This window comes from Rhipicephalus sanguineus, chromosome 1, assembly GCF_013339695.2.
Source record: "Rhipicephalus sanguineus isolate Rsan-2018 chromosome 1, BIME_Rsan_1.4, whole genome shotgun sequence".
NCBI lineage: Eukaryota > Metazoa > Arthropoda > Arachnida > Ixodida > Ixodidae > Rhipicephalus > Rhipicephalus sanguineus.
The window spans coordinates 226,755,691-226,781,961 of record NC_051176.1 but is presented as its reverse complement, the minus strand read 5'-3'; the positions used below and the strand labels follow the sequence as shown (position 1 = coordinate 226,781,961).

General features: G+C 46.7%; 1 protein-coding gene across 1 annotated transcript; it reads left to right on the top strand.

Annotated features, from left to right (window-relative positions):
• Positions 1 to 3,136: 3,136 nt before the first annotated feature.
• Positions 3,137 to 10,247, top strand: LOC119373578 (uncharacterized). Its single transcript, XM_037643642.2, has 2 exons — positions 3,137 to 3,464; positions 9,979 to 10,247. The coding sequence occupies exons 1-2, from the start codon at positions 3,161 to 3,163 to the stop codon at positions 10,230 to 10,232; spliced, it is 558 nt and encodes a 185-aa protein (XP_037499570.2). The 5' UTR covers positions 3,137 to 3,160; the 3' UTR covers positions 10,233 to 10,247.
• Positions 10,248 to 26,271: the final 16,024 nt, after the last annotated feature.

Genomic DNA, 26,271 nt, shown 5'->3' with positions numbered 1-26,271 from the left:
TAGTACTCCGAAATCCGCATCAACAACAACAACCACTGGAACAGCTGCAACCATCCGGAACTATTCGATATAAACATGCATTGCTGTGGAAAAGACGTTTCACATACTTTAGTTTGTAATATGCTTGATAGCGGTAATATCGCTGCGTGCAAGTTACTAGTCACGTGACACATATTCAGATCTCGCGCACTTTCTAAGAAATATGCAAAAGAAAACCGCAGCACCCATTATCTCATAAAAAATTAATTTGGACGCTAATTAATACGCTCTAGAACTTTTCTATTGAAGACAGTGCATTTAAAGCAATTATTCAAATGTTGGCTAATTAAGTATCGTTGATGATTACATGACTTTATTAAAGGTACTCTGAGTTGCTTGCATATTAAGTTGATTGCATTCTCGTAACTCGCACGTGAATTACAGCTTGGCCTGATTTAACTAAAAGACCCTGTACATGGACAGCAGCATACCCTGTACAGGCCGACAACAGCATATAAATGGTGTTTCCAGTTAAATATTCGCTTGCTTATTGGTCTTCGCTGCAGGGCCAACAAGTATACACTGTATCACCCCTTCTTTTCCGGAAAACACTCTACGATCGATATATGGTACGGTGGTATATTATTCACCACCTTCTTCGCCTTCGCAGAACGTTCGCGAGAAAGCGGCGTGGGGAATTCGTCGAGCCTTTCAGCGTTTATGTTTTGCAACCTGGCACGCCTTCTAATGTCACGTCACAAACCTCAAGTACAGAGAGCGAGCGTGTGGAGCAAACGCCGGCGAAGCCGCGTGCACGCATCGAAAGGCGAGGGAATGGCGGTCGTGAAGTAACTATAATACATCCCAGCGAAAGCGGGCCCTGAAACCTGTGGGCTCAGTGTGCGTCGATACCTATGTTGGCGCATGCCACCACGACTTCGGCGTTCGCCAAACTCATCGACATCGGCACTCCTCCTCCACGATGCTACAGGTTGTACCAGCAGTAAACCTCCTACCGGGCAGCCTTTGACATAAAAGAAGGCCGCCAAAGCCGGCCGGCACGAAGGGCTTGGCCGTTTCGTGCAGTCGCGCCGCACGCACAAATAAAGCTTCGCTCCCATTGCGCCTCGGCGCTCCGCTATAAATCCTCCGAATTGTTTGCTCCCACGCGCCGCGTGTACTCGCCCGGGCCACCACGCTTGCCTCGGCAACGCTGAGCTGGCCGCGCAGTGAGAGTATAGGGAACGTCCTGCAGTGATACGAAGCCGTACGTGGTTCGCGCAAAACGCTGTCCCGGATACACGACACGCAACAACGCGAGACGCTCTCGTTAACACCTACCGCGCATGCAACGGGGCGCCGACCGTCGAACTGGCGTTTCGCAACGCATGCTAATCGCGCCCGGCTCGGCGCTCCTAATCCGACGCCTCGCGGGGAAGACGACGACCAGGGAAGCGGAACGCATCGCCGATAATGACGTGACAGGAAGCATGCGATGTGTTGCAGCGTGTAAATGCTGATGCGCGTGTTCTCAGCTTTTCCGGGAGTTAAAAAAACAAAAGCAAAAAAAACAAAACCCTCGGTAATTCGAATCTGGTAGGACGAGGTTTAGTGCCTCTGGTGAAAAGCTCTGGGGCCAAATTCCCAAAGGCTTTCTTTCGAAAGTGATCTTTCCTATTGGCCAACCGGCTTCGCTGATGATATGTCTACAGTATCAGAATTGATTGAAGTATTCTCTTACGCACAACTTTAGCATAACACATTTTTTAGAATACAGGCCGTGGTTCGTAGGTGCTCTTCGCCACAGGTCGGCCGCCTTCGCTAACAGTATGTCGAGCATAAGGATTGGTTGGAACGTTTTCATACGAAATGTTCTACATTCGTGGGATCAATTTCATATTTTTCTTACAAAGTGTACACGATAAGTGAGTCATAACTGATCTTATTATGTGTTGCTCACGTGTTTTGCTGTGTTTTGTTACGCAGTTATGTGCAGTGCTTATACGCTGGCTTACAGACTCTCTTGGGCTGTTTATCTTGTTGACGGAACAGTATCAGTACCTTCAGTGTTTGTATTTACAGGCGTGCGAAACAGCAAATGTTCTGGACTAGCCCCTGTGCTATTCAAAATTTTCAATTTTTGTTTGCTTTTAGTTGTGTATATCATGGGAAGAGGAGTAGTCGGAGCCAGTGAAGGTGGCTTCAGAGGAGTCTATAAACCATAACAATATCAAAGAACACGCTGTGAAAAACCAAGTTCATTTTCTCTTGACTAATTGGTTTTCTTAATAGCGATTATTCTGCGATTCCAGAAATTGTGCACTTGAGTGTATAGCATCGGAGGTCTAATCAGATAGCATAATATACTAAATAAATATTTCAGCCTATATAGTTCGAAAGCTGCTGTGAGAGGATGCTTTTCGCGCAGTTTACCTGCTTGACTGCCAGGATTAAGGCGTACACATCATACATACACATCAGCAGCTACGTCCCGGTCGACATGCGCATTGTAATTAGAGTAACCAACACATGTTACCACTGCCGCCTTGCACGTGCAATGTGTTCAGCTGGGCAGTGGCACTCCATGCCTTTATTTCATTCGAGCTCATTTAAAACTTGCTGGGAAACTTGCTGGGTGAAACTTGCTGGGCAGGCAAAAGCGTGTTCGCCTGCAGCAACGATAACTCGCTTCAATCTTCATTGAAGGCAAGAATATCACTGCGCGCAAGTGATTTAGTCAGGTTGTCCTATTTTATATGGGGCGCACGAAATCTTTTGAGCTAGAAAAAATTTAACAATAAATGGACAGTTTCCCTGAAACATTTTTTAAAAGTGTTTATCAACAGACTGGTAAACGTTTGCATTGCACGTTTCTTTATGTCTTTATATGTATGATTTCTCGCTTAGTACAAATTAGGCTGGACAAAAAAAGAAAAAAAAAAGCTAGCGAGTTGCTCAGTAGAATTGTCTGAGCTGCCCAATGAAAGAGTGAACACATAATGGTTGGTATGCGTGTTACGCCCATGGTCTCTTAATGGAGTCTCGGCACAAGACAGATGAAACATATTGCACGGATCGATTTTAGTATCCTTAATTCCACTTTTTAAAACACCTGAGTGCATGACTCTGTGATGTTGCCCGCGATAGGCCCTGCACGTGCCATCACTCGATATGGAGGACTATGAACGAGAAGGCTCTTCTGTTCGCAGGTGGCCGTGCTGCTGTGTGCGGCCGTCGTGCTGGTGTCGTGCCGGCGGCGCTACCGCATCCGCTACCTGGACGCCGACGACGTGGACGATGCACCGGTGGTGTTTCGGCGGGGCCGGAGTCGGGACCTGCTGCGGGACCTGGAGGCCGTGGCGAGCGGTTCGGACCGCCCCGTGTACGTGATACGCAGGCGCAAGCCCAAGGACCGCCGCTTGCTCGGACACAGCAGCCGCGAGAGGGTGCGCTTCGAGGAGCCACCGGAGGATTTCGACGCCGAAGTGAGGGCACGCTGCGGCTTTCCTTAGGAGTCTTGATCTGCACATAACAATATGTCTACCTTCATGTCTAACACGATGAAGACAACAGCATGAAACATTATTTCAAAAAGCTTGTACACACTGTGAGGCTCACAGAAACAGAATCGTTGATAAAGCCTAGTTAATATCGAGCACTACATGAAATCTACCTCAGTCCTTCTCCTCAAAGCAATGTCCGCTACGCTTACGACAGATCAGTGCGTAGTGGCCGACACTGCAATATCTTTAAGGGCCGTCCTAAACTATACTTTAAGGTGCACCCTAAACAGGTTCAATGCTGCATTGAATGTAGTCATAGACTCACAGCTCAGTAAGGTTACATGACTTTTTAGGCGAAAGCCTTAGATGCCTCATCAAACTTGAAAATTGACCGTCGGTGGCGTTGGCGTCCCGCGTCGGCGGCGTCAACACGAGTGGTGCAAAAAATCATCATCACTTGATGACATCGCCGTATGACGTCATCTCGACGTCACATAACAGGACGTCACATGACGACATCATCGCATAATATAGTCGCTTCGTCAAAGGTGGGCCGATCACGGACGCAGTGCGAAACCACGCTAGGTGCAGAAAGCTTTCAGAGGAGTGGGAGGATTACTACATCGCCACACAAGAAGATGGCTTTCGCCTTCGAGTAGTCTTAGGCGAATGCATAAGGGACCCTGTGAGTTCTTTTTCTTTTTCCTGTCGAGATCAGGAAGACGATGAGAAGTATGATTCGCGTCTTTCATCCTCGCACCCTTTTAACGCGGTTGTGGACCTTAGCGCGTGCGTCGTGCACTTCATCAGACCATGTTTTATTAGCGCTGTTTTCTTGTAGCATGTTTTACTAACACTATTGAATTCAACCCGCTGTCATCTTTAAGGCGTAAATTCCGCCATGAAAAAGTTTCTTCGTATTTTTATATGCTATCGCTAATAAACCTCTTAATTACACCGTCTTGTTTACTCAAAGAGTAAGCCTGTAGTCAAGAGCGCAACAGTTTTGTATAAAACTAACAGTGATGAGGAACGTGGGAAGAAGCGATGTCGCAGTAAATGAGTCCACAGGGGAAGAACCGCTGAAGTATCCCAATTTCTTTGTATAGGTGAAAAAGCGGATTATTTGGTTTCTGCGGCTCGCACACATATATGGCAGCGCTAATTCCGTATAGAGCGAGGACAAGGAAAGGAACGAAACCAACAAGAATGTAAAGTTCCGCTCACCTGTGGTCCATTTTGGATGCGCTTCATTTGTCAAATTAATGATTACGGCGTTTATATTGACATCACACTCGGTGGATGGGCTAACAAAATGGTGACTTAAAGAATGTTAGGCCCAGAAATCCCTGTTTTAATTGGAAACGTCGTCTGGGCGATGTGGTCGTACCAGAGAGCATTGCAGAGGCGCTCCTTTCAAACAACGCCTGTTCTTTTTTTCCGAAAAAGTGCGTAACACCCGTACACCAGTCGGGTGCCTTCGAGCTCACCGCTTCGCGCCGCTTAAACTGCGACCCTTCGTTCGCGCCAAGAAGAGAGTGGTGCTGGCGTGATTAATGGGGCGGCGCGCTCTGATCGCGCAGCCGCAGGCTCATCGCCGGAAGTGGAAGGAAAACGTCCCGTGGTTGTCTCACACCTTCCGTGCGCGCCCGCAGCGTGTAAAGAAACAAAAGAAAAGAACGCTATCGGGAAACGAGCTCGCTCGCCCGTGGCGCGGAAACGTGATTTGACAGAGCACCTAGCGATGCGATCTCCGTCGTTGGTGCCTCTAGCGTGCTAGCGCTTGATACAGCGCCGGTATAAGTGCCATGGGAATGGCGGCGACTCCGGGTCGACTACGGTACAGCGCGCCCGGCGAACGCGCGGTGAAATGAAGAGATCGGCGGCTCGTTGAGAACGTCGCGGGAGCCGCGGCTACACGCGTGGTTGCCCACGGAAGGCTTGCGCGATACGCGCCGCTGTACAGCCATCGAACCACCAGCCACACACGCAGCTCCTCTCGGGGGGCTCAACGAGCGACGCTTGGACGGACAGACGTCATGAATCCGACACGCTTAACTTTTCAAACCGGAAAAGAAATCTCCGTGTGGAAGCGTAGGGAGATCTGGACTCCCACGTTTTTTGTATCCTATAGTTTTTTTGTTTTTCCTTTCCTCTTGTTTGCTCATTTCCACCCACATAACTCGAGAGTTCTCAATCCCCCATTTCCGCAGAGCACGCAGCAGGTGCGAATGAAGTAAGGCGTTTATTGCCATAACGTGTGGGCAACTGTGTGTGGCTCGTCAAGGGCGGTTGCCTTGCACTAGATTTAAGGAGCGACGTTATCACGAAACGCGCGAGGGTTTCGAAGGAATGCCGAACAGGAGGAGCAGGAGGATAAAAGAAAGGCAGGCAGGTTAACCAGGGCTGAGCCTGTTTGGCTACCTTGCACTGGGTATATATATATATATATATATATATATATATATATATATGAAGGAAAGAAGTGTCAATTTCAAGGGCTCGTTTTCTTTGTTATACACAATATTAATGAGAACTAACAGACAATAATGCCAAGGAAAGTATAGGGGATGTTTTTAGTAATAAATAAGGTAATTGTGAAGAAAGAGAAGTGGACGAAAACTGGTCATACATACATACATATGGTCATATATATATATATATATATATATATATATATATATATATATATATATATAATATATATATATATTATCAGCACTAACAATGGGCCAGCTAACGGTTGTTCCCATGGCCTTTTATTTCGGTCTTTTATTCGAGGTTGACACATACGGTAGATTTCATTCATATTCCTTGGTATTACGTGCCAAAACCACGATATGATTACGAGGCAAGCCGTAGTAGCACCGGATCAATTTCGACCACGTCGAGTTCTCTAACGTGCACCTAAAGATAAGTATATACACGGGTGTTCTTGCATTTCGCCCCCATCAAACTGCAGCCGCCGTGGCCGCGGGAATCGCACCCGCGTCCTAGGACTTAACAGCTAAACAGCTTAACCGCTGAGCTACCACCTCGGGCAAAGCAACATTTCGATGCATGTACACACCGGATTTTTCGTCCGATCGCACGCTACAAAGCGCACGGCATCATTAATAATAATCATCAACAGCTAATATCCTCTAGCGGGCTGGGTCGGGCCTGGTAATGAACAAGCGCGCTCTGGATTAGTTTAGTAATGAACGCCCGGGCCCGGGCTTGGAACGACGGGCACGGGCCGGGCTCGGGCTGGGTTCGGTCATGTACGCCCGGGCCCGGGCCGGGCCCGCGCTTGGAACCACGGGCCCGGGCTGGGCTCGGGCTTCATAAAGCGGGCCCGGGCCGGGCCCGGGCCGTAAAATCCGGCCCGTGCAGTGCTCCAATGTCGAATATATTCAGCATTAACAGGAATGTTGCCATTTGTATCACAACGATGCAAGAAAATCCATGCCAATTTCTCATAGACTGAGCCGCTCCGATGACAATCGAACCTCGAAGGAAAACATCCTGACTGTTATGCGTGCAGAAAAAAAAAAGTCTGCTCTGAGAGACATATTTGACAACTTGAAGACGACAAGATTATGCGAAGGTTAAATATTCTTTATGAACATTGCTATGCGTCTGCATTCGCAATTAATGCATTTTTGCTAATTTTCTCATGTTTCCTTCATTTTACTATTCCTCCACTTCAACGCAAGAAGATACTTATTTTATAAAGTTGGACGCATTTGCCGAACTGACACTCTGGTGTCATAGGTCGGCAAAAAAAGCGGAGCTCACTCAGACTCACTCAAGAAATATAACTTGCGCTTAGGCTCACTCGGACTCAGAATCAACAAAATTTTCCTCAGCCGGACTTCAATGGATGCGAAATGCTGGAGGTCCGTGTACCTAGATTAAGTGTCCGTTAAAGAGCACCTGATGGTCATCATTTTCTGGAGCCCTCTACCACGGCGTCCTTCATAGTCATATCGTGGTTTTGGGACGTAAAACCACAACAATGATATTACTATAATTATATATTTTTCTTTTTCTTCTCAGTCGATGTGTTGATCCTCCCCACCCCCCTCCGAAAGCTTTCTGTACATAACGTCGTTTTCCACTGCTTCCAGGATCGGAGGCATTGTAAGCTTTCACAAAGTTATTTTCGCTTCGTATAGGGATGGCCAACAACGCTATTTGCGACGTCTCTGGCATCGACGAGACATCACAGCATCTCTTCTACGACTGTCCTCGCTACGCTGTGCAGAGACGATCACTCACAATTGCTCTCGCTCGCCTTGACCCCAGACCGATGTCACTAGCAACCGCTAGCAACTATCCTGGAATATCATCCCGAAAAGTCATCGAGAATTAAGCAACGAAGGCATTGTTAAAATTTCTAAGGACAACAGACTTGTACGAGCGGCTGTAGGCTGATACTGATGCCACATACCGTACGAGACTGCCGGCCTGTGACGTTGTGTGTGTGCTACCCCTCTCTTTCTGTCTTCTCTTTACTCTCCTTTCAGTCTCCTCCCATCTCTTTCCCCTGTGCAGGGTAGCATGCCGGTTATGCTAAACTGGTTAGCATCCCTGCCTTGCCTCTCTCTCCTGATTTCCTTCCTTCCTGCACCTCACCTGGTTTTGTACCGCCTCTAGGATCGGCCCACCTTTGAACAAGCGACGACGCCATGTGATGATGTCATCATGTGACGTCACATTATTTGACGTCACAGTGACGTCGCAACGATGTCACAAATTTATGGCGATATGTGAGGTCACGATGACGTCATCACGTGATGATTTTCTGCCTCACTCATGTTGACACCGCCGACGCCGACGGTCAATTTTCGCGTTTGATGAGGCACCTAAGGCTTTCGCCTTAATAAATATTGAGTTGGCATATGAACGCTAGTGCGTTGAAATGTGTGTGAGTTGACGTGAGTAAAAAAAGTAGGGCAGCTCCGTACTAGTGGCGCGAAGACTGCGGTAGCAGTGAAGCTGGTGACCCCCAACTCCCTATTTCTGTCTCTATCTCTCTCTTTCTTTCTCTTTCTTTCTCTTGGTCTTTCCATCTTTCTTTCTCCGTCTTCCATTTCTTTCTCTCTATCTCTGTATTTCTCGCTTCCTCTTTCTATCTCTTTCTCTCACTCTCTATATCTTCTCTCTTCGATTCTCTCTCTTTCTCCCCATCTTTTTCTTTCTGCCTTTTGTTCCCTCTGTTTCTCTTTTTATCTTTCTTTCTAGGGCATCTTTTACCCTCTCCTCCCTCCTCACCTTCACATCTGCCCTCCTCTCCCTCGCTTCCCTTTCCCACTCACTTGCTATACTGTACTATACAAGGCTATGCTGTGCTCTGCTAGCCTATCGCCTGCGGATGGTGTGTACGCGGATTCGAATCTCGCCTCGCGAAGAAAATTTTTTTCCCTTAGAATTTCTCTCTTTCTCTCTCTCTGTACTCGTCGTCTCGCCCATCAACGATATCGCATCCCGCGGCGGAGAAATCGGGACTTGTGTTTTGGGAGCGAGGCAGAAGGTGAAGACGACGACGATGAAGAAGAGGACGAAGTGAGCGCGTGTCGGTTCATGATGATATTTTTCTGGTGACACCGCACAAACTACGGTGAGCTACAACAGCCTCGCTGTAAAAACTTGATTGGTTGCGTACGTGAGCAGGCATAGGCTAATAGTAGCGCTGAAGATGATTAGACAGGACGATAGGTCGGCAAAGAAAACGGAGCTGCAGTCGAACTCACTCAAGAAATATAGTTGTCGCTTAGGACTTCACTCGGACTCAGAATCACCAAAATTTTCTCAACCAGACTCACTCGGACCCAAACTCACCGAAATGTTACTCAGCCGGACTCACTTAGACTCAGACTCACGGCTTGATCTGAGTAAGTCCGAGTGAGTGGACTCATGAGTGAGATTGCCGACCTATATCTGCTGTATCAGTGCAAAGTTATCTCTGACCGCTTCGCTCACAAAACTGGTGACACGCTACTAACACTGTGACAGAGCTCATGTCATAAAGAAAAAGTTTGCGCATGTTTCTCTCCCGTGCGTAGAACCCCAAAAGGATAGGCGCCATTTCGCACGTGCAGATTTTTGTTCGCCCATTGCAAATACTTTTGTTGTTGCTTCTTAGCTATCCACTCAATATACAAAAAAATTGGTACTAAATGTAAACTAAAGCTGAAAATCTGAATGCGGGAAGGGGGAATAAATTATCAGGTACCTTGAAAAGTTTCTCGCGGGCATATACGGGCCAAAGCTGGCGTTTCAACAATGACAATTTTTTTTTTTTTGCCGCTTTTGCTCACTTCTCGTCACATGGTACCCACTCCCAAAGACTCTTCGTTATTTAAATGTTGAAACCTCAGGTTTGAAGACAACACTTATTTAATTGCGTCCCGATGCTGCCGAGAAGCCTTTTCGCGCACATGCCAAGGTTGGCCGCATATCTCCGACTGTGCTAACGTTTCTATCGCGTGGCGCATTCTCCTCTCTGCAGGAAAGCAGGCGGCCGATGATGCCCCCGCTGCCTGGCCAAGATCCATTCCGGCCGACTTTTGTTGTCCAAGGCACGTACGCCCTGCACCCGAGGTCTCAGAAGTTGATGCCCTACGATGGCGAACACCCGATACCCATTCCTCGAGAAGTGTTCTCCCAGATATCGTAGTGCGCCGCCAGGCAGGCCTGGATGGCACCGTCTCCCTACTGAGGGCAACTGAGACGCCTCGCCATTGCATATACAACCAGCGATAAGACCTGCGGCGCAGAAGTGTAAATGAGCGACACGTGTTGGCATCTTCAGGACTGCATACCCGCGGGAACGGACAGGGGGCATTACAATCGCTCACCTGACACGCCAATGGTATTCGCTTTAGAAAACATCACGCGTAGCCTTTAGCGTGAGCGTCAAATAATACACATCACGTTTATCGCTGTTTTTCATGTTTTATTGTTTTGATTTTTCATCCACAGCAAATACGCGATAGTATCATCTCAGTAGTTTGTTTTCTTATTTTCCTTGAAACCAAATTATGCCATTAATCTATACATTAATTTGAAACGACCTTCTCGCTTCTAGTTTGTGCTTGACTAATTCATGTTCGGTAGAGCATTACCATTCGGTAAATAAATAAACAAACAAACAAACAAACACACACACAAACAAATAAATAAATAAATAAATAAATAAATAAATAAATAAATAAATAAATACCCGAAAGTGTTTTTGTCCTTGTTGCGCATTATTTCGCGCCTAGAAGGCACCATCTCGGGCTTTCTTTTATATATTTATGGCACGTACTTCGCTGGCTGCGGTTTGCCTTCGTCTATGTGTCGCATTTCGTGCGGACCTTTCAATAAACATTGATTTGTGTGCGAGTTGAATTTCTGACTGTTTTATCCAGCATGAACAACTTCAGTTTCTGCATGAGCAACGCTGTCATGGCAGTAAATACTTCTTAGGTTCTTTGGAATGCCACAGGGACATAACCTGGTTCGCCTCCTTTCTTTCTTATTTTTATACCTTAAAATATATTTTAAAGCAATAGCTTGTGGCAGCTGGGTTGCAGTGCTCTATCTCTTCATGGGGATGGCTGTAAATGACGACCAAATCATGCCGGAGCTCAGCTAGGTAGCATTTCAAGATCGGTTACGTATTTGTGGACCGCGGGATCTCCAGGATTTATGTTTCAGGGCATACTACCCGATTAAAACTCCATATAACTATCTCAATTTCAAGGTGCGCCCTAAAACAGGCACATTAATAGTTAATTACGAAAACATTTTAATTAATCGTTTCATCACCGCTATTTGTCGTGTAAGTGAAGTGCATCTTTCATTTTACATCCAGCTTAACAGACTAATTTTAGGTATATCTACAAACTTTATGCGGTGGCAAATTTGAATTCTGAATATCCATATATAGAGGAATCTGCAAAATTTTGCGGCAACATTTAACAGACATCAGGTACAGCTTATTTAGTAAAAGCTTTCAGCCTCTAGACGTTCTTGAATTATTGAAACTAAAGGAAGCTGTTGTGGCTGTGCATCAGGTGATGCTTTGCACTTTTTAACCAAGATAATGACGCTTGTGGGACACAAGGTCACCGTAGCGCCTGAATGATCTTTCTGCGTCATAAGAGTGCATCGGTATTGAGAGGTAATTAAGGACAATTAAAGAAAGCATTGGAGTTAAGTGTTGAATCAATGTCCAGAAAGTCACAACAACAAAATCTACACCTAGCTCTTCTTGTTTGGAAAGAAACGGTGCTAAGTCCGTGTCACTATTAACCCCTGTCAATAAGTCCCTGTCACTAGCAGCATTCAAAAGGGATGTTATCCTTCATGCCGAAAAAAACTAACTGGCTTGGCAATGCCCCGCGTTACCTAACGGCCCTCTATCCAGCGAAGCCGACTGGGAAGAGGCACTCCGGAGCCCATCGCTCCAGGCACAAATCCAGGCAATCCAGAGGGCCCAAGAAAGGGCGGAACATCACGGTGTCCCAGCCCCGACTTGGACGCGGCCAGCGGCTGCCGCGGGTCCCCGATAGGGGTTCCCGCGAAAGCTCCTCAGGACCAAATAAAGTTCATTGTCTGTCTGTCTGTCTGCGTGGCGGGACGCACGTTCGGGGTTTCATAACGGGTAGTTGGCCAGTGGCGGCTATAGTGTTACCAAATGTTCCCATGTGACGCCAAGCGCCGAAGTTTCCGAGGGACGAAAAAGCGGAAATATTGGGAGCGCACTTCAAAGCCAGCAGGGCCTGGTCATCGTAGTTCGCGAAGAAGGCTGGCTTGACGATGACTATAGGCTCTAGCTTACTGCGATTCCACGATCACGTGTTATTCCATTCGAATTTGAACTCGAATGTTCGCACACTCCTAGTTATTGCGCATTTCTGCGAAAAATGCTGCAATATTTCGCAGAATCGCCGAAAACTAGAGCCTCTAGGTACATCTCGCATGCGATTTTTTTTCCGTTTCACTTTACATCAGCACCACAAGAGAAGACAATTTAGAGCGTCGATCCTGGAAGTATGCAAGCAAAAATGCATGTTAAAGACTGACCGAGGATTGCAACCAGTTTACAGTGCAATAGCAGAACAAAAAGAAGGATGTCCCTCAAAGCAGATACATAATAACATAATGCAAGAAACAAAAAAAGAAAAGCATTTATGAAATGAAATATTGGTGCCACGCAATTTAAGCATGCTACGGAGTTTAGGGATTGTGGGGGCAAGTATTGCACCAAATCACAACCATAATTAGTACAGATAGAACATATCTTCCATATCTGTTTACTAAGTGTGTTATTTACGAAGCAGAAGTAGTTAATGTCCCTAGTTTCGCTAAGAAGGAATCATAATTATTTGAACAAGCGCAACAACGTTTCAATAAGAGGAACTTATTGAGATGTTCTAATATGAATCAGGGTCCTAAAAGATGTGTTCAGTATGTAAGCCACCTGGTACATTTGCTGTTATCCGGACAACACTCATAGGCAGCAGATGGAATTTATATATGCTGGAAACTGTACGTGTACCCCCACAATACGGCACCACAAGAAAGGTGAAATGTACAACGTAAGTGTTACATGTAGCGGCAAGATAAACTTCAAGCACAATAAATCGTCCAACGATGCGAGAGAGCTTAAAGTGATAATGTTCTGTCCGAGAAATCCAAGCCATGCTTTCTTGAAAAAAGAACACCCCAGATTTTTACTACAGGTATATCAATTGCATATAAACCAAAATTGAGGAGCATGATTGATGTGACAATCCTACTTTTTGGACGACAAATTTCGGAATTAATTTTTGAGAGGAGTACTCTTAAAGAATTATTTGCGGTTCATATACCGAAAAACTCCATTATGCTATTTGATTTGCATATAAGTTTAGGTAGAATGCGGCCCGTAAGCTAAGGAGATAGATAGATAGATAGATAGATAGATAGATAGATAGATAGATAGATAGATAGATAGATAGATAGATAGATAGATAGATAGATAGATAGATAGATAGATAGATAGATAGATAGATAGATAGATAGATAGATAGATAGATAGATAGATAGATAGATAGATAGATAGATAGATAGATAGATAGATAGATAGATAGATAGATAGATAGATAGATAGATAGAAACGGTCAAAGTGCCTTTGGTTCGCAAAGAACTCCTTCGCATTCAATAACATGAAATGTCTGCCAAGCACGTCAAGACACCCTTTGTCCCCATCCCGTGTGGCGCCCGGGGAATGCGGTTACGTGCCACACTTTGGGTGGATTAAACAATGTAAGGAAATACCGTTTGTTACAGTTGTCGATCTTAATGTAGGCATCATACAAGCAGACAAACGATGAGAAATGTGCTGCCACGACAGTTAGCCAACACCCACGCGGAACAGATCGTAAATAAATGTAGCAAATCAACGGTTCATATCAACATCAAATAACACTGCGGTCAGTCTGAGTAAATCGCTATTCTTCGCTCTCGATAAGGACAGAAGCTAGCACAAGCTGGATGGTGAAGGTGTTGCAAAGGCTCGATTAGCCTATCCTACTATTACGACAGTATTGCCGCCTGAGCCTCTCTTATACGCTAACACAGCGCATGCTTCTCCATACGCTCACAAACTCGGTGCCTCGGAGTAAGGCAATCAGCCACAACTCTTACGCATAAAGTTATAAAAAAAATTGCTGTTCGAACGGTATTTGAAAATAAATGAGAACAGCCAATGCAAAGGTATCGTTCACGATCGTATCATTTAATAACTGTCAAATACGGCTCTACATGCGATACATAGTAGCAGTCTTCTTGACGTATTCAGATGGGAAAGAAACAGGCTTGTCCCGCGGCACGCGCGTAGGTCACGACGCAGGCGTTGCCCTCCTTTGGCGGTCAGTGCTCTGCCAGTTCGCTTCGCAGGTGGGTCTCTTGCAAGGTGTAACAAGAAAAAAAAAAGATTGCCTCTGCACATAGATGAAATATGTAAACAGGTGTCTGTCACAGCGGCCACAAAGCTTCCTCCTCGATACCATCATGCATTTCATGCTAGTCGGAGGCCCTGCTTTCAGCCAAAGACGTATGACAAGCAGTTGAGGCAACGATAGAAATTTATGAGCTACAACCTGCTTCTTTTAATTCTCGATGCGTTGATTCGCATCAAGGCCAATAAAACACAAATATGTACTGCTTTTGTGTCTCTTTGTTCTATATGAGCGAAGAAAAAACGACTGCAATCGAAAGTTGTGCAGACACTTAACGTTGCACCAGCGTTTGTCAAGCGTAGCAATTTGAAAGGGCTCCACACATTAGTGCATTTTCGTGTCATGAATTTTTCTTTGTATTTTTTCTGACGTTTCTATATTCAAAGTGTATAAAAATGACCTAACGGTGGCCTGACGATGGTGCAACGAACTTGAAAGAACCAGCCTCAGCAGCTATCGGCAATGAGCACGAGGCCAGATACACAGACGCCGCAAATGGCCAGCAGTAAGTCGCACGTATAAACAAACTACCATCTATGAAACAAACAGGCATCATTAATGTTTACGTCATTCTCTGCGGTAGCCCGGAGTTACACCATCAATAAGACAAGATCTCTAGCGCTATATGAAGCGTTTCCAGAAGGTAAGTGTAAGCACCTCAGTGCCAACCGATTCGTGACACAACACCTAGTGCTACCGTATCACGTTGGCCAGCACAGTATGCGGTATTAAATAATAACTTCTGTTCATCGACAAAGGCCAGTTGCTACGCCCTACTTCTGTTGTGCCGATACCGTTACAGCAAACACGTGCTATTACCTTTGGTCTTTCATAGCGCGAGTATAACTAATCCCATAGGTATAAGCTTCCGAACACAGCCTTATTTCCGCGGAATGTAGCGGACCAGTAATACGCATGCAAATATTGACCCTGCGGAACGATTGCTTCACACCCGTCCAGCTGGCCTTTCAAGCAATCTACCCGTAGAGGCATACCATCACGTCTTATTGGGCACCCGAAGAATTGCTTCAGAGCTTGCTCTCGTGTAGGAATCGCGTGAGTCAATCGAAGAATGAGACACGGTACGTATAGTATCCTCGAAAATGAAAGAAAGCCGGTCTCAGCCTTTGACACCACGTTTCTTTGAAGGCCCTTGTGCGCGTAGGTCAATATGAGCACCGACTCAACTACACTGGTCAGCGTGCGTTGTCGTCGGTATACGACTCGCAAACTACGCCGTCATGGAGAACCGGAAAGGGGTCGTGCGAACGTGCAACCCAACTGGCCTTTCAGCTGAACTGTCTTCTCGCGTGTGCATGCGCAATCGCGTTGCCACACGAGTCCCTTCGCTCCCTCGCTTGATTTCTTTCTTTTTTTTCTTGTAGACTGAGGAATATACTTAAGCGAGGAGGGGCTAGGGAGCATGGGGTATGTGATCTCAGAACATTCGTCACGTTTCGTAACGTGTTGGTTCATCTTCCAGTTTGACTGCGTTCTTCGCCCACGTTCGCTCTCACGCCTTGTTGAAAGCCAGAGGTCGAATAAAGAACGCCTGACCCTATAATATATATAAGAAGTATCAACTATTTGCCCGACTCAAAAGTGGCGAAAGCTCTGCGAGATCAACATTTTTCACAGTTCCCTTCAACCAACAATCGTATCGCGCCGTTTCTCTTAACTATTGATTAGGGAAGAACACTGCAAGATTCAGAAAGCTTAATGGAAACACCTAAGGAGTGCTGCGGAATGAACGGCAAGAAACCTTAAAGTGTTAAGAAATTATACAAGAATGTGCACGAAAAGTACACTTTTGACCTATCGTTTCAAATAAAAGGGCAGACTGCTGTTGTTGTTGTTATGGTTTAATGGCGCAAAGGCTACAATGGCCATAGAGCGCCAAGGCAATGTAACATGTAAATGCATCGGTGTGATCAATGACTGTGGGAAAGTGTAACATGGCTGTAAAGGGCCTAAAATGCAGTGCACTAAATATGCGTAAATATATATATACGTAATAAAATTATGACAATGACATGGAAAATGTGCAATGAATGTCAGATAATGGTATGTTGGTATCGCGGGCAGTGATGATACTGTGCATAATAGATAAAATGTTGCATATAGCACAGATAGCACAACAGTAGCTGAAGGACTGCAAACATATCTGGCGGCTTATACCAAGTGGCCCTACCGTGGTAGGGTCTGACAAGCCACCGATATCACCAAGAATAAGGCTAGCCTTGCCCTCAGAGTTGAGGGCTGGGCTGCTACCTGGGTCGCCAGAATATACGCTGCAGAAAATGGACGTCGCTTAAAAAGTGTAAAAGTTTGTTAAAGGGAACCATGGGGCTGTCTGATAAAAACAGTGATGGATGAAGCGGGATATGTCTTTTAAAGATCTCCGGAAAGTGGCGTTTCCGCTCCATCTCCATTTGAGTACATTCGATAAGGACGTGTAAAACGGACAGGTTCTTCCCACATCTTTCGCATTTTGGTGCGTTTGAGCCGTTTAAGAGATGGGAATGTGTGCTATAGGTGTGTCCTATACGGAGTCGGCATAGTACAACTTCTTTGTATCTATCACGACCGGGGAAAACTATGTTTTTAATACGAGGTTGCACTGTATGGAGCTTGTTGTTTATTTCGAGGTCCCATTGTTTTCTGCCACCTCTCACGTAGATTGCGGTGGACAAGCGCTTTGAGATCTTTGTATGGCACAGTGTCCACGTCAACATGGCTTTTTTGCGCGGCTACTGCTGCGCAGGCATCCGCTCTCTCGTTCCCATCTATACCGACATGGCTAGGTACCCAACATACTGTAATCTCTGGGGTGTTCGGATATGCCGTAATTAATTGCCTTTCTAAATCACTGAGGACTGGATTTTTGTTTGGTTTGCCAGTGTCTAATGCACGAACAACGCTCAATGAATCAGTAAATACGACTGACTCCTTAATGTTATTATTAGTGATGTATTTTATGGCGGTTAATATGGCATATGCTTCTGCGGTAAAAATACTAGTGTGCGTGTTCAGTCTTTGTGAAGAGGCGAATTCAGGCCTGATGGCAGCGGCAGATACAGATTGTCTAGTCTTTGACGCTTCTGTGTAAAATTGCTGACAGCCACGATATTTGTACTGGAGTGATAGGAAATGCTGTTGTATAGCTGCACGAGGATGGCGCTGTTTATCTATGTGGCAAAAAGACATGTCACATTTTATGTGGGTTTTTTGCCACGGTGGGAGCCACTCTATGGAAGGTGCTTGAGCGACTTGTTGTAGCGGTATTTCGGCTTGAGCAGCTGTCGCGGTACAGGTAAGACTGAATGGCTTTGAAAGAGACGGTCGCTTTTCAAAAAACCTTAGAGCAGAAGTGTCCGCCACGAGTTTTGCACAGGGGTGTGTCGGAATGGAAGATAGCTTAAGGGTGTACATGAGGCTGCAGTATTCACGCTCGAGTTGCATGGGCCACTCGTTTGCCTCAACGTACAGACTACTTACGGACTTGTGCGGAACGCACCGGTAGCAAGACGAATGCCTAAGTGGTACACCGGATCCAGCATCTTAAGTGCCGTTTTTGAGGCTGATTGGTACACTACGCAGCCATAGTTTAGTCGGCTTTTAACAAGACTGTTAAAAGCGATAACAGACATTTAGTGTCAGTTCCCCATGATGGGTGCGACAGCATTTTGAGCAAGTTCACCGTTTTCAGGCATTTTAACTTCAGTGCCTTGATGTGAGGAATGAAAGACATACGAACATCAAAAATTAGCCCAAGAAACTTATGTTCATTCTTAACACATATGGGTGAGCCATTGATTTTGATACAAGGGGCCGGCTGAACAGATCTGGATTTATTAAACAAGACACAAACAGTTTGTCAACATTAACTGCGAAACCATTCTCATTTGCCCATTTCGAGACATGGTTCACGCCCAGCTGAATTTGCCGTTCGCAAATGGACAAGTTACACGACCGAAAGCTTACTTGGATATCATCTACGTAAACAGAGTAGGATATCGTCGGTGGGAGAGCAGTGCGTAGAGAGTTCATCTTTACTATAAAAGGGTGCAGCTGAGAACTCCCCCCTGCGGGACTCCGTTTTCTTGTATGTATGTTTGGAGAGTGCTGTACCGACCCGTACTCGAAATTTCCTGTCAGTCAGGTAGCTGTGTATGACGTTGTATAGGTTGCCACATATGCCGTAGCTATCCAAGTCCCTTAGTATTCCATAGCGCCAGGCTGTATCGTATGCCTTTTCAAGGTCAAAGAAAACAGAGAGGCAATACTGCTTGTGCACAAATGCTTCCCTAATATACGATTCTAGCAGTACTAAGTTATCTGTCGTACACCTGCTTGCGCGAAAGCCGGCTTGGTGCGGATCTAGGATTCCATTAAATTCCAGAAAATACATTAGACGGCGGTTTATGATTTTTTCGAACAACTTGCATAAACAGCTAGTTAGGGCAATAGGCCTGTAATTTCTTACATCCGATGCATCCTTGCCTTGCTTCAGGATGGGGATTATTATGGCCTCCTTCCACGAATAAGGCATGTGCCCTGTGGACAAGATTTTGTTATATAGGCCAAGTAAGCATTCCAGTGTTTCTCTGGGTAATCGCCTGATCATCTCGTATGTGATTTGATCTGCCCCCGGTGCTGAGTTTCCAGAGCTCTTAAGTGCAACATTAAGCTCGTGCATAGTAATGGGGCTGTTGTACCCTCCCTCAGTGGGTTTCTGTGGGCGGAAATGGCAAGACTCCACCGTTGTCTTATGGCTCAGAAATGCCCTTGAGTAGTGCTCCGAGCTCGATATGTGCTGGAAGTGCTCTCCTAGCCGGTCAGCCTGACTTTCAAGTGTGGTTCCAAGACTGCTTACTAATGGAAGAGGGCTAGCGGGTTGCGCCTTGAGTATCCTAGCCCTTTGATAGACTTTTCTCGAGTCTGCGTAGGAATTAATTGAGGAGAGGTATTTCATCCAACTCTCCCTCTTTGCTATACGTCGGATGCGCCTTCCATTTGCTTTACAATGCTTGAATTCTATTAAGTTTTCAGCTGTAGGATAGCGAGACAGCATGCCCCATGCTTTGTTCTGATCCTTTTTTGCCTTTTCGCATTCCTCATTCCACCATGGCTTAGCATTGGCCCTTCTGCCCAGTCCTTTGGGAATCGATTCATTTGCGGCAGATATGATGTATTTTGTTATGAACGCTGCCATACCCTCAACATCAAGGTGTTCTATAGTGCTATATAGCAGCGATGATAGCGCATAGAATAGTTCCCAGTTCGCTTTAGACAGCTTCCATCGTTTAGGAAATGTAGGGCCCTCCTGCTTACCAGTAGCTAGCAAGGCCACCGGGAAGTGATCACTATTATAGGGATTGTTGATCACCTTCCACTCTAGATACGACATGAGCGAAGGAGAGGAGATCGAGAGGTCGATTGATGAGTATGTCTTATGTGCCGCGCTATAAAATGTAGGTTGTCCCTTGTTAAGCAAACATGCACCCGACGATAGCAAGTACTGTTCTATTATGCGCCCCCTCGCATCACAGCGCGGATCGCCCCAAAGCTGATTATGAGCATTTAGATCTCCAACTAATATAAAAGGTTCTGGCAGTTGGTCTAGCAGGTCTTCGATCTCTGTTTTTGAGAGTCTATAGTCAGGTGAGATGTATATAGAACATATAGTTATAAGGAGTTAAGCAGTATGGCTCGAATAGCGACCGCCTCAAGAGGAGTATTGAGCGCCAAATGTTGGCTGGCTATCGAGCTTTCTGCTAATATAGCAACTCCACCGGCGGCGGAAAGACCGCTATCGCGATCCTTTCGGTATATAACGTATTGTTTTAAAAAGTTATTGTTTGTCGATTTTAAATGGGTTTCCTGGACGCAAAAGACCTTGGGTTTATATTCGGACAGCAATTCCTTAATGTCGTCAAGGTTGCGTAAGAGTCCGCGAGCATTCCAATGGAGTACCTGAACTGCCATTATGCTATCAGAGAGTAATGCTTCTGCATCGCAGAAGACCCGACCCAAGGTCAAGTAATCGTTTCCGTGTTCTGCTCACCTCTTGAGCTTGCCTCTCGGCAAGCGCTCAAGAGAGTTCTGGCGGCCTTTCGGCGGTAGTGCCGAAGGGCCTTGTGTTGTATCCATTGTCTCGTCAGAGACGCTGGATGAACGCGCGCTGCGCGTCTGGGCATTAGGTTTAGGCCTCTCCTCGGAAGGGGAGGTCTTTTGGACCGTTGAGCCACTGGCCTGCTGGTCCTTCTTAGGTGGCGGGGTGGAACTAGCCACACCCGCCGTGGGGGCAGGTGGCCTCATCGTCGCCCCAATGTCTGGGGTCCGGACGGCCACCGGAAGCTGCTGCCGCACTGCCCCCTTGAGTGCAGCATCAGCGTAAGTCCTGTGACTTACTATTGAAAAACGTCTCCGTGCTTCTTTGAAAGAAATGTTTTCCCTGACTTTGAGTGATATGATGTCTTTCTCGCGTTTCCATGCAGGGCAGGCCCGGGAGTAGGAAGGGTGCCCTCCATCACAGTTGATACAGTGGGGTGTGTTGCTGCATTCATCTGCAGGGTGATCATGAGAGCTGCATTTAGCACACGTGAGCCGCCCACGGCAGCTTTGAGATCCGTGGCCATACCTCTGGCACTTAAAGCAGCGCCGGGGATTGGGTATGTAAGGTCTGACATGCATTCGGATGTAGCCTGTTTCTATGTGCTCTGGTAATGTACTGCTGCCAAATGTCAGGATCAAGTGCTTGGTGGGTATTTCTTTATCGTCACGTCGGATTTTGATTCTTTGGACATTGATTACATTGTGGTCACTCCAGCCCTCGAGCAGTTCAGTTTCACTGAGTTCAATCAGGTCATCGTCGGACACTACGCCGCGGACAGTGTTCATGGATTTGTGCTTTGTGATTGTGACAGGGACGTCGCCGAATGTCTGAATGGTATTCAGTTTGTCATGCTGGGTTTTACTACACACTTCAAGAAGCAGGTCTCCGCTTGCCATTTTTGTTACCTTGAAACCAGGTCCAAGCTTATCTGTGAGGGATCTTGACACAAGAAAGGGTGAGAGATTTCTGGCTGTTCTTTCTGGCTGCTGACAATGCACGACATGAAATCGGGGAAAGGCATCATTTATTTGAGGTGGGAGCTTCAAGGTTACTTCGGTGCGCACTCTTTTGTGAGCGCGATCATGTAAAGAGGGAAAGAGTTTTGCCATCAAATAGTCTTCCTATTCGGCAGCGGTGCTAGCCGCCCACCAGCGAGCCCAACAAGGGGACGTTGCAGGTTTCAAAGACCTGCAGACGTCAGCTATACACTGCAGCTATAACCCAATATATATGCCCAAGACTGGACATAGTACACAAGGTTAACCCTTGCCGCCTAGAAAAACGGAAGTGAATTGAAAAGAGGAGAAGACAGGAAAGATTTAAAGTGAGAGAGAAAGACGAAGCTGAGAGGAGAGAGAGACAGGAAAAGGCGACTGCCGATTTCCCCTGGGTGGGTCAGCCCAGGGGTGCCGTCTGCGTGAAGCCGGGGCCAAAGGGGTGTGTTGCCTCTGCCGGGGGGCCTTAAAGGTCCAATCACCCGGCGTCGGCTCAACCCCCAGGATCCCCTTTTCCCCGGACACGGCAACGCCACGCACGGCTAGGCGTGGGAGAGGGTCGAAACCCCCCCGTTAGCTCGGGTCCGTGGTGTCGCTACACACCAAACGCCTGCTTCCACAGACGCCCCTGCGGGGAAAAGGGCAGACTGCAAACAGGCATCACTTATTGAATATACAAACTGGGTGTAAGACACCTACAGCAAAGAATATTTTTTTAAAGCCAAAAGTCTGAAAGTGAGAGAAATTGGTGGTAATTACACATAAAATTTGCAAGTACATAGCCCGTAAAAACGACTTTTCCACGTCTACTTTTGTTCGATGTGATTTCGGTTCCAAACCCTGTTCTGTTAACCAAGATTTCCTTCTTCGATACGTGAAAAGCTAACATTTCCTTATTGTTAAGGGATTGTCAGACAAGCATTTTCTTCCTCACTAAAGCACCGATGTTTCTGCAATACTATGATTTTGTCACAATCTATATAGGCTATAATGAGTACAATAATCCTTTTATTTTTGCGCGCGTGTTACTTGAATGATGTAGGCTCCGCGATGGATGACTGAGCATCCATCGAGGAAGTCAGCTGAGAGAGCTCTTTCCGCAAAGAAATTCCCTGTGTTTCTCAGTCCGCAGCTTCTCTAAGAACCCCAAAACGCAGGGCCCCCGGCGTCTACAATGCTGCAGCCAGAAAAGCGCCCACATAAGACAGATCTGTTTACACGAACGCTGCGCACCCTCATAAATGACATACGAGCTATCCTTTCAAACCTGAAAAACGTAACTGATCTAACTGCACTAAAAGCACTGAATTAAAGCCAGTATTAGTATCCCTCGAGTAGAGACACGAGCGAGCACCAATCTTTCAGAAACAAGACAAGGCAGCCTCAGTCATACAGTGGAACGCAATTAAGAGGTCTAACGTCGTACCTATCAGACATCCGTACGAACCTGCACTGAATGCACCACTGACGACTTGCAAGTGTCATCAAGTGCTGTGAACAGCAGTGACTGTGTGCGTATGCTATATTCCTGTCTTTGTTTCTTTTGGTCTTACATTTCTATTCCCCGCCCAAGTGGAGGGTCGCAAACAGGATATTTGTTCTGATTAACCTCCCTACTTTTCTTTCAACTCTCTCTCTCCTCTCCCAATAATCGTTGCATCAAGTTGTGTGTGGTGCTTACAGCGCCGCTGTATCCGCATGCACGCGGGAGTGTACCGACTTAACAAAAGAAGAGTAGAATACGCAGGACATGGGAATAACAGAGTATTCTGCTTCCCTCGCACTTTGTACGAGCAACGATAGCGTCCTCATTTGCATGTGCTTTGAATTCTCGGTGAGTGTATAGCAGCTAATCGAAGGTGAAAAATCGCATCGAAAGCCCGACGTGCACTCTGTGGGAAAGAAACAGCTACTTGTTCACACAAACGAGGAACAGACCGACACAGCTTCCACCGCCAGCAACTAAAGCGAGGCTGCAAGAGGCGTCGGCTGTATAGTTTCCTTCTTCCTGCAGCAAGTCGTATTCAATTTACATAGAGCCGAACTATTCGCGTCTATACTAAGAGTCGTGAGCCGCGACATGAGACGAAGCCTTCGCGCGTCCGCTGTTAGAAAGTGCCGTGCTGCATGCACTACCTATAGGCTCGGCGAAAATTGGGTCGTAAGCGTGATAAGCATGACAAAGGAACTGGCCTCTTCGGATCTCTCTCTTGCTCTGCGACGGGTCAGCAGCTGCGCGCGTTGTGACGAGTGTATTTATCGCTTAAACAAATGTTTCATTGGGCAGTGACTCGAGGAAATGAATCTCCGCCGCCTACACTGGTTCGCTGGATGGGAGCACTGACACTTCCCGCATAGTTTTATCTCTTTTCTCTTTTCCAGCGTGGCGGAGTACGCACGCTTGCTACTATAGCTACTGCCGCCACCATTGTGCGGCCGTAATTGGGCTCCTCTGATGCGAGCGGCAGTGTTCGGAGAAAACAATGCGCTCGAGCGCAGTAAAACTAATGGCCGCCCGGCGGTTCCTCCTGGGAAGTGTAAGAAAGAGAAAACGAGGCGTGCTAGCGCACTCGTGTATATCTGCGTTCTATGGCTGAAAGACGGCACCAGGGTGCCTGTCATAACGCCGACTATATAGAGAATGAAAGTGCGTGGTCTGTATCGCGGAGAAGCGTTTTAGAAACAGGTGCGAAGCGCACCACGCATGCTTCACGAGAGAACAATGGAAGTAAGCCGCCAGTTCTGCGTAAGTGCACATTACACTTCGTCGGCGCGTTTCATTGGGTTTGGTGTGCCGGCGGTCTCTGGCTGTCTGCAGGTTGTAAGGAAAATGCCTCCACTGACATCCTCATGCCTCGTTCCCACGTATTTAAGCAACTAACGTTCGTTAGTAGCGCGGGCAAAGTTACACAGCAGTGTATTTGCAGAAAGTCGTTTACGGCTTGCCTAAACGCGTGGTTCGGTACAGAGCATAACTCCTCGTTTATGAAGAAGAGATTAAAACAAACAGACACGGCGCTGCTGGTAATGACATCAGCTCCAGGTGTATGTACGCCTTCGAGCACAGAGACCGACGGCTCGATGACTGGCCGAGATGGTATCTTAGACGCATGTATGCGTGCAGCCTCGATACGTGCTTGTTTCATGTGTGCCGGCCTGCGCAGTCCGTGTGCAAGACGAAAACGCACGGTTTCCGCTGGAAGTCGAACTGCGTTATTTGTTGCGGAACCCGTTCATTGTAGAAAGTACGGTCATGTGCGATTAAACTATTGTTTATTCCAGCGCCTTTTGTCCATGTGTGCCTCGCATACTGGAAACGAGGGCAAATGAAACGTTTGTGAAGAGCAGCGTTGATACCCGACTCGGCAGGAAAATGCAGCACGGAACGAAAGTGCTTGAAGAAGAGAGATCCTTTATATAGCTCGGTCCTTATACAATAAAGGCAACACACGGCGGTCGATCGACATGGGGCCGAAGAAGAAAGAAATAACAGAACAAGAAACGATAAAAGAAATGCTCAGCAAGTGGCGTTGCAGGAAGGCAAAAAAGCAACAGTTGACCGACGACGAGAAGAGAGACACGCCGTTCGTGCCGACAGCGATCGCAGGCTCCGGCAACGGTCAGCTTCGAGATCAAGTGACGCCATCCTTCCTGCTCCCCGCTCGAAAGACGCGCTGTCGCAGCACCCTATAGAGAATTTCCTCTTGAAGCCTTCGCCAGCCCCCTGGACCTGTAGGCAAGGGTTAGTGCCGACACTAACGGACAGCCCATAAAATGAATAAAAAAAAAGAAACTGCGAACAGTACTCGATAACGACCCGGGATAGGTTGGGCTGTGCCACTTTACAACATGTGCGACGGCAGAGCCATACGCTATACTTAAAGCACGACGCCTCATATTGACACTAACCCTCTACTGGCACTAACACAACCGGGATCCCTTAGGCGGGTAATTCTGAGCAATTCGTAAGCTTCATTTGACGCATAAAGGGGAAAAAATTGTGTAGTTTTCGATATTATTACAAAGCACGCCGCAGTGGGAGACATCGCATGGATTTTGACCCCCTCGGATTGCTTAATGTGCGTCTACATTTAAACACACGGGCGTCTTTGCATTTCACGTCCCCTGAAATGCGGCCGCCGTGGCCGGGAATCGAACCCACGCCCTCGAGCTTAGCAGCGCGACACCTTTGCCGCTAAGCTAATATGGTGAGTGGATCAAAGAAAACATCTTAAATAAAGCAAACAGTGCCTAAGTACATGAACTACAAGAGGCGTGCGCTACAGGAAACTGTCTTCATCATGACACCATATTCCAGTGGACTCCCAATGCTTGCGACATGATAGGAAGCGTCACGGGTGATGCCACTCATGGCACGCGCCTTTATTACCCCCAGCCACGAGTGTCTTCTTAGAAAGCACTGTCGCTAAATGTGTAGGGAATGAAGGGTTGCAATAGTGCGGAAAGTTGCAGAACGTGCGATGGATCCCGAAATGCAATTCGTCATAGGTATCAAAACGCACCACTTAATTGAAACACTTCGTAGAGTTAAGATTGGCACTGTATATTCTAAATGCGCCCTGTAATTTATACGTTATAGAAAAAACATAATAAAAAAATAACTGAGAGCCCTGTATGGCGGTTCTAAAAAGACTTAAGAAGATTAAAGAACACCTTCAATCGCGCTGAAAAGTCTG

Bases quoted from the DNA above. Each gene is read 5' to 3' on its own strand.
- LOC119373578 (XM_037643642.2), top strand. From the start codon at position 3,161: ATGAACGAGAAGGCTCTTCTGTTCGCAGGTGGCCGTGCTGCTGTGTGC. The intron at 3,465-9,978 runs GTGAGGGCACGC...TCCTCTCTGCAG, and splicing joins CGGAGGATTTCGACGCCGAA to GAAAGCAGGCGGCCGATGAT.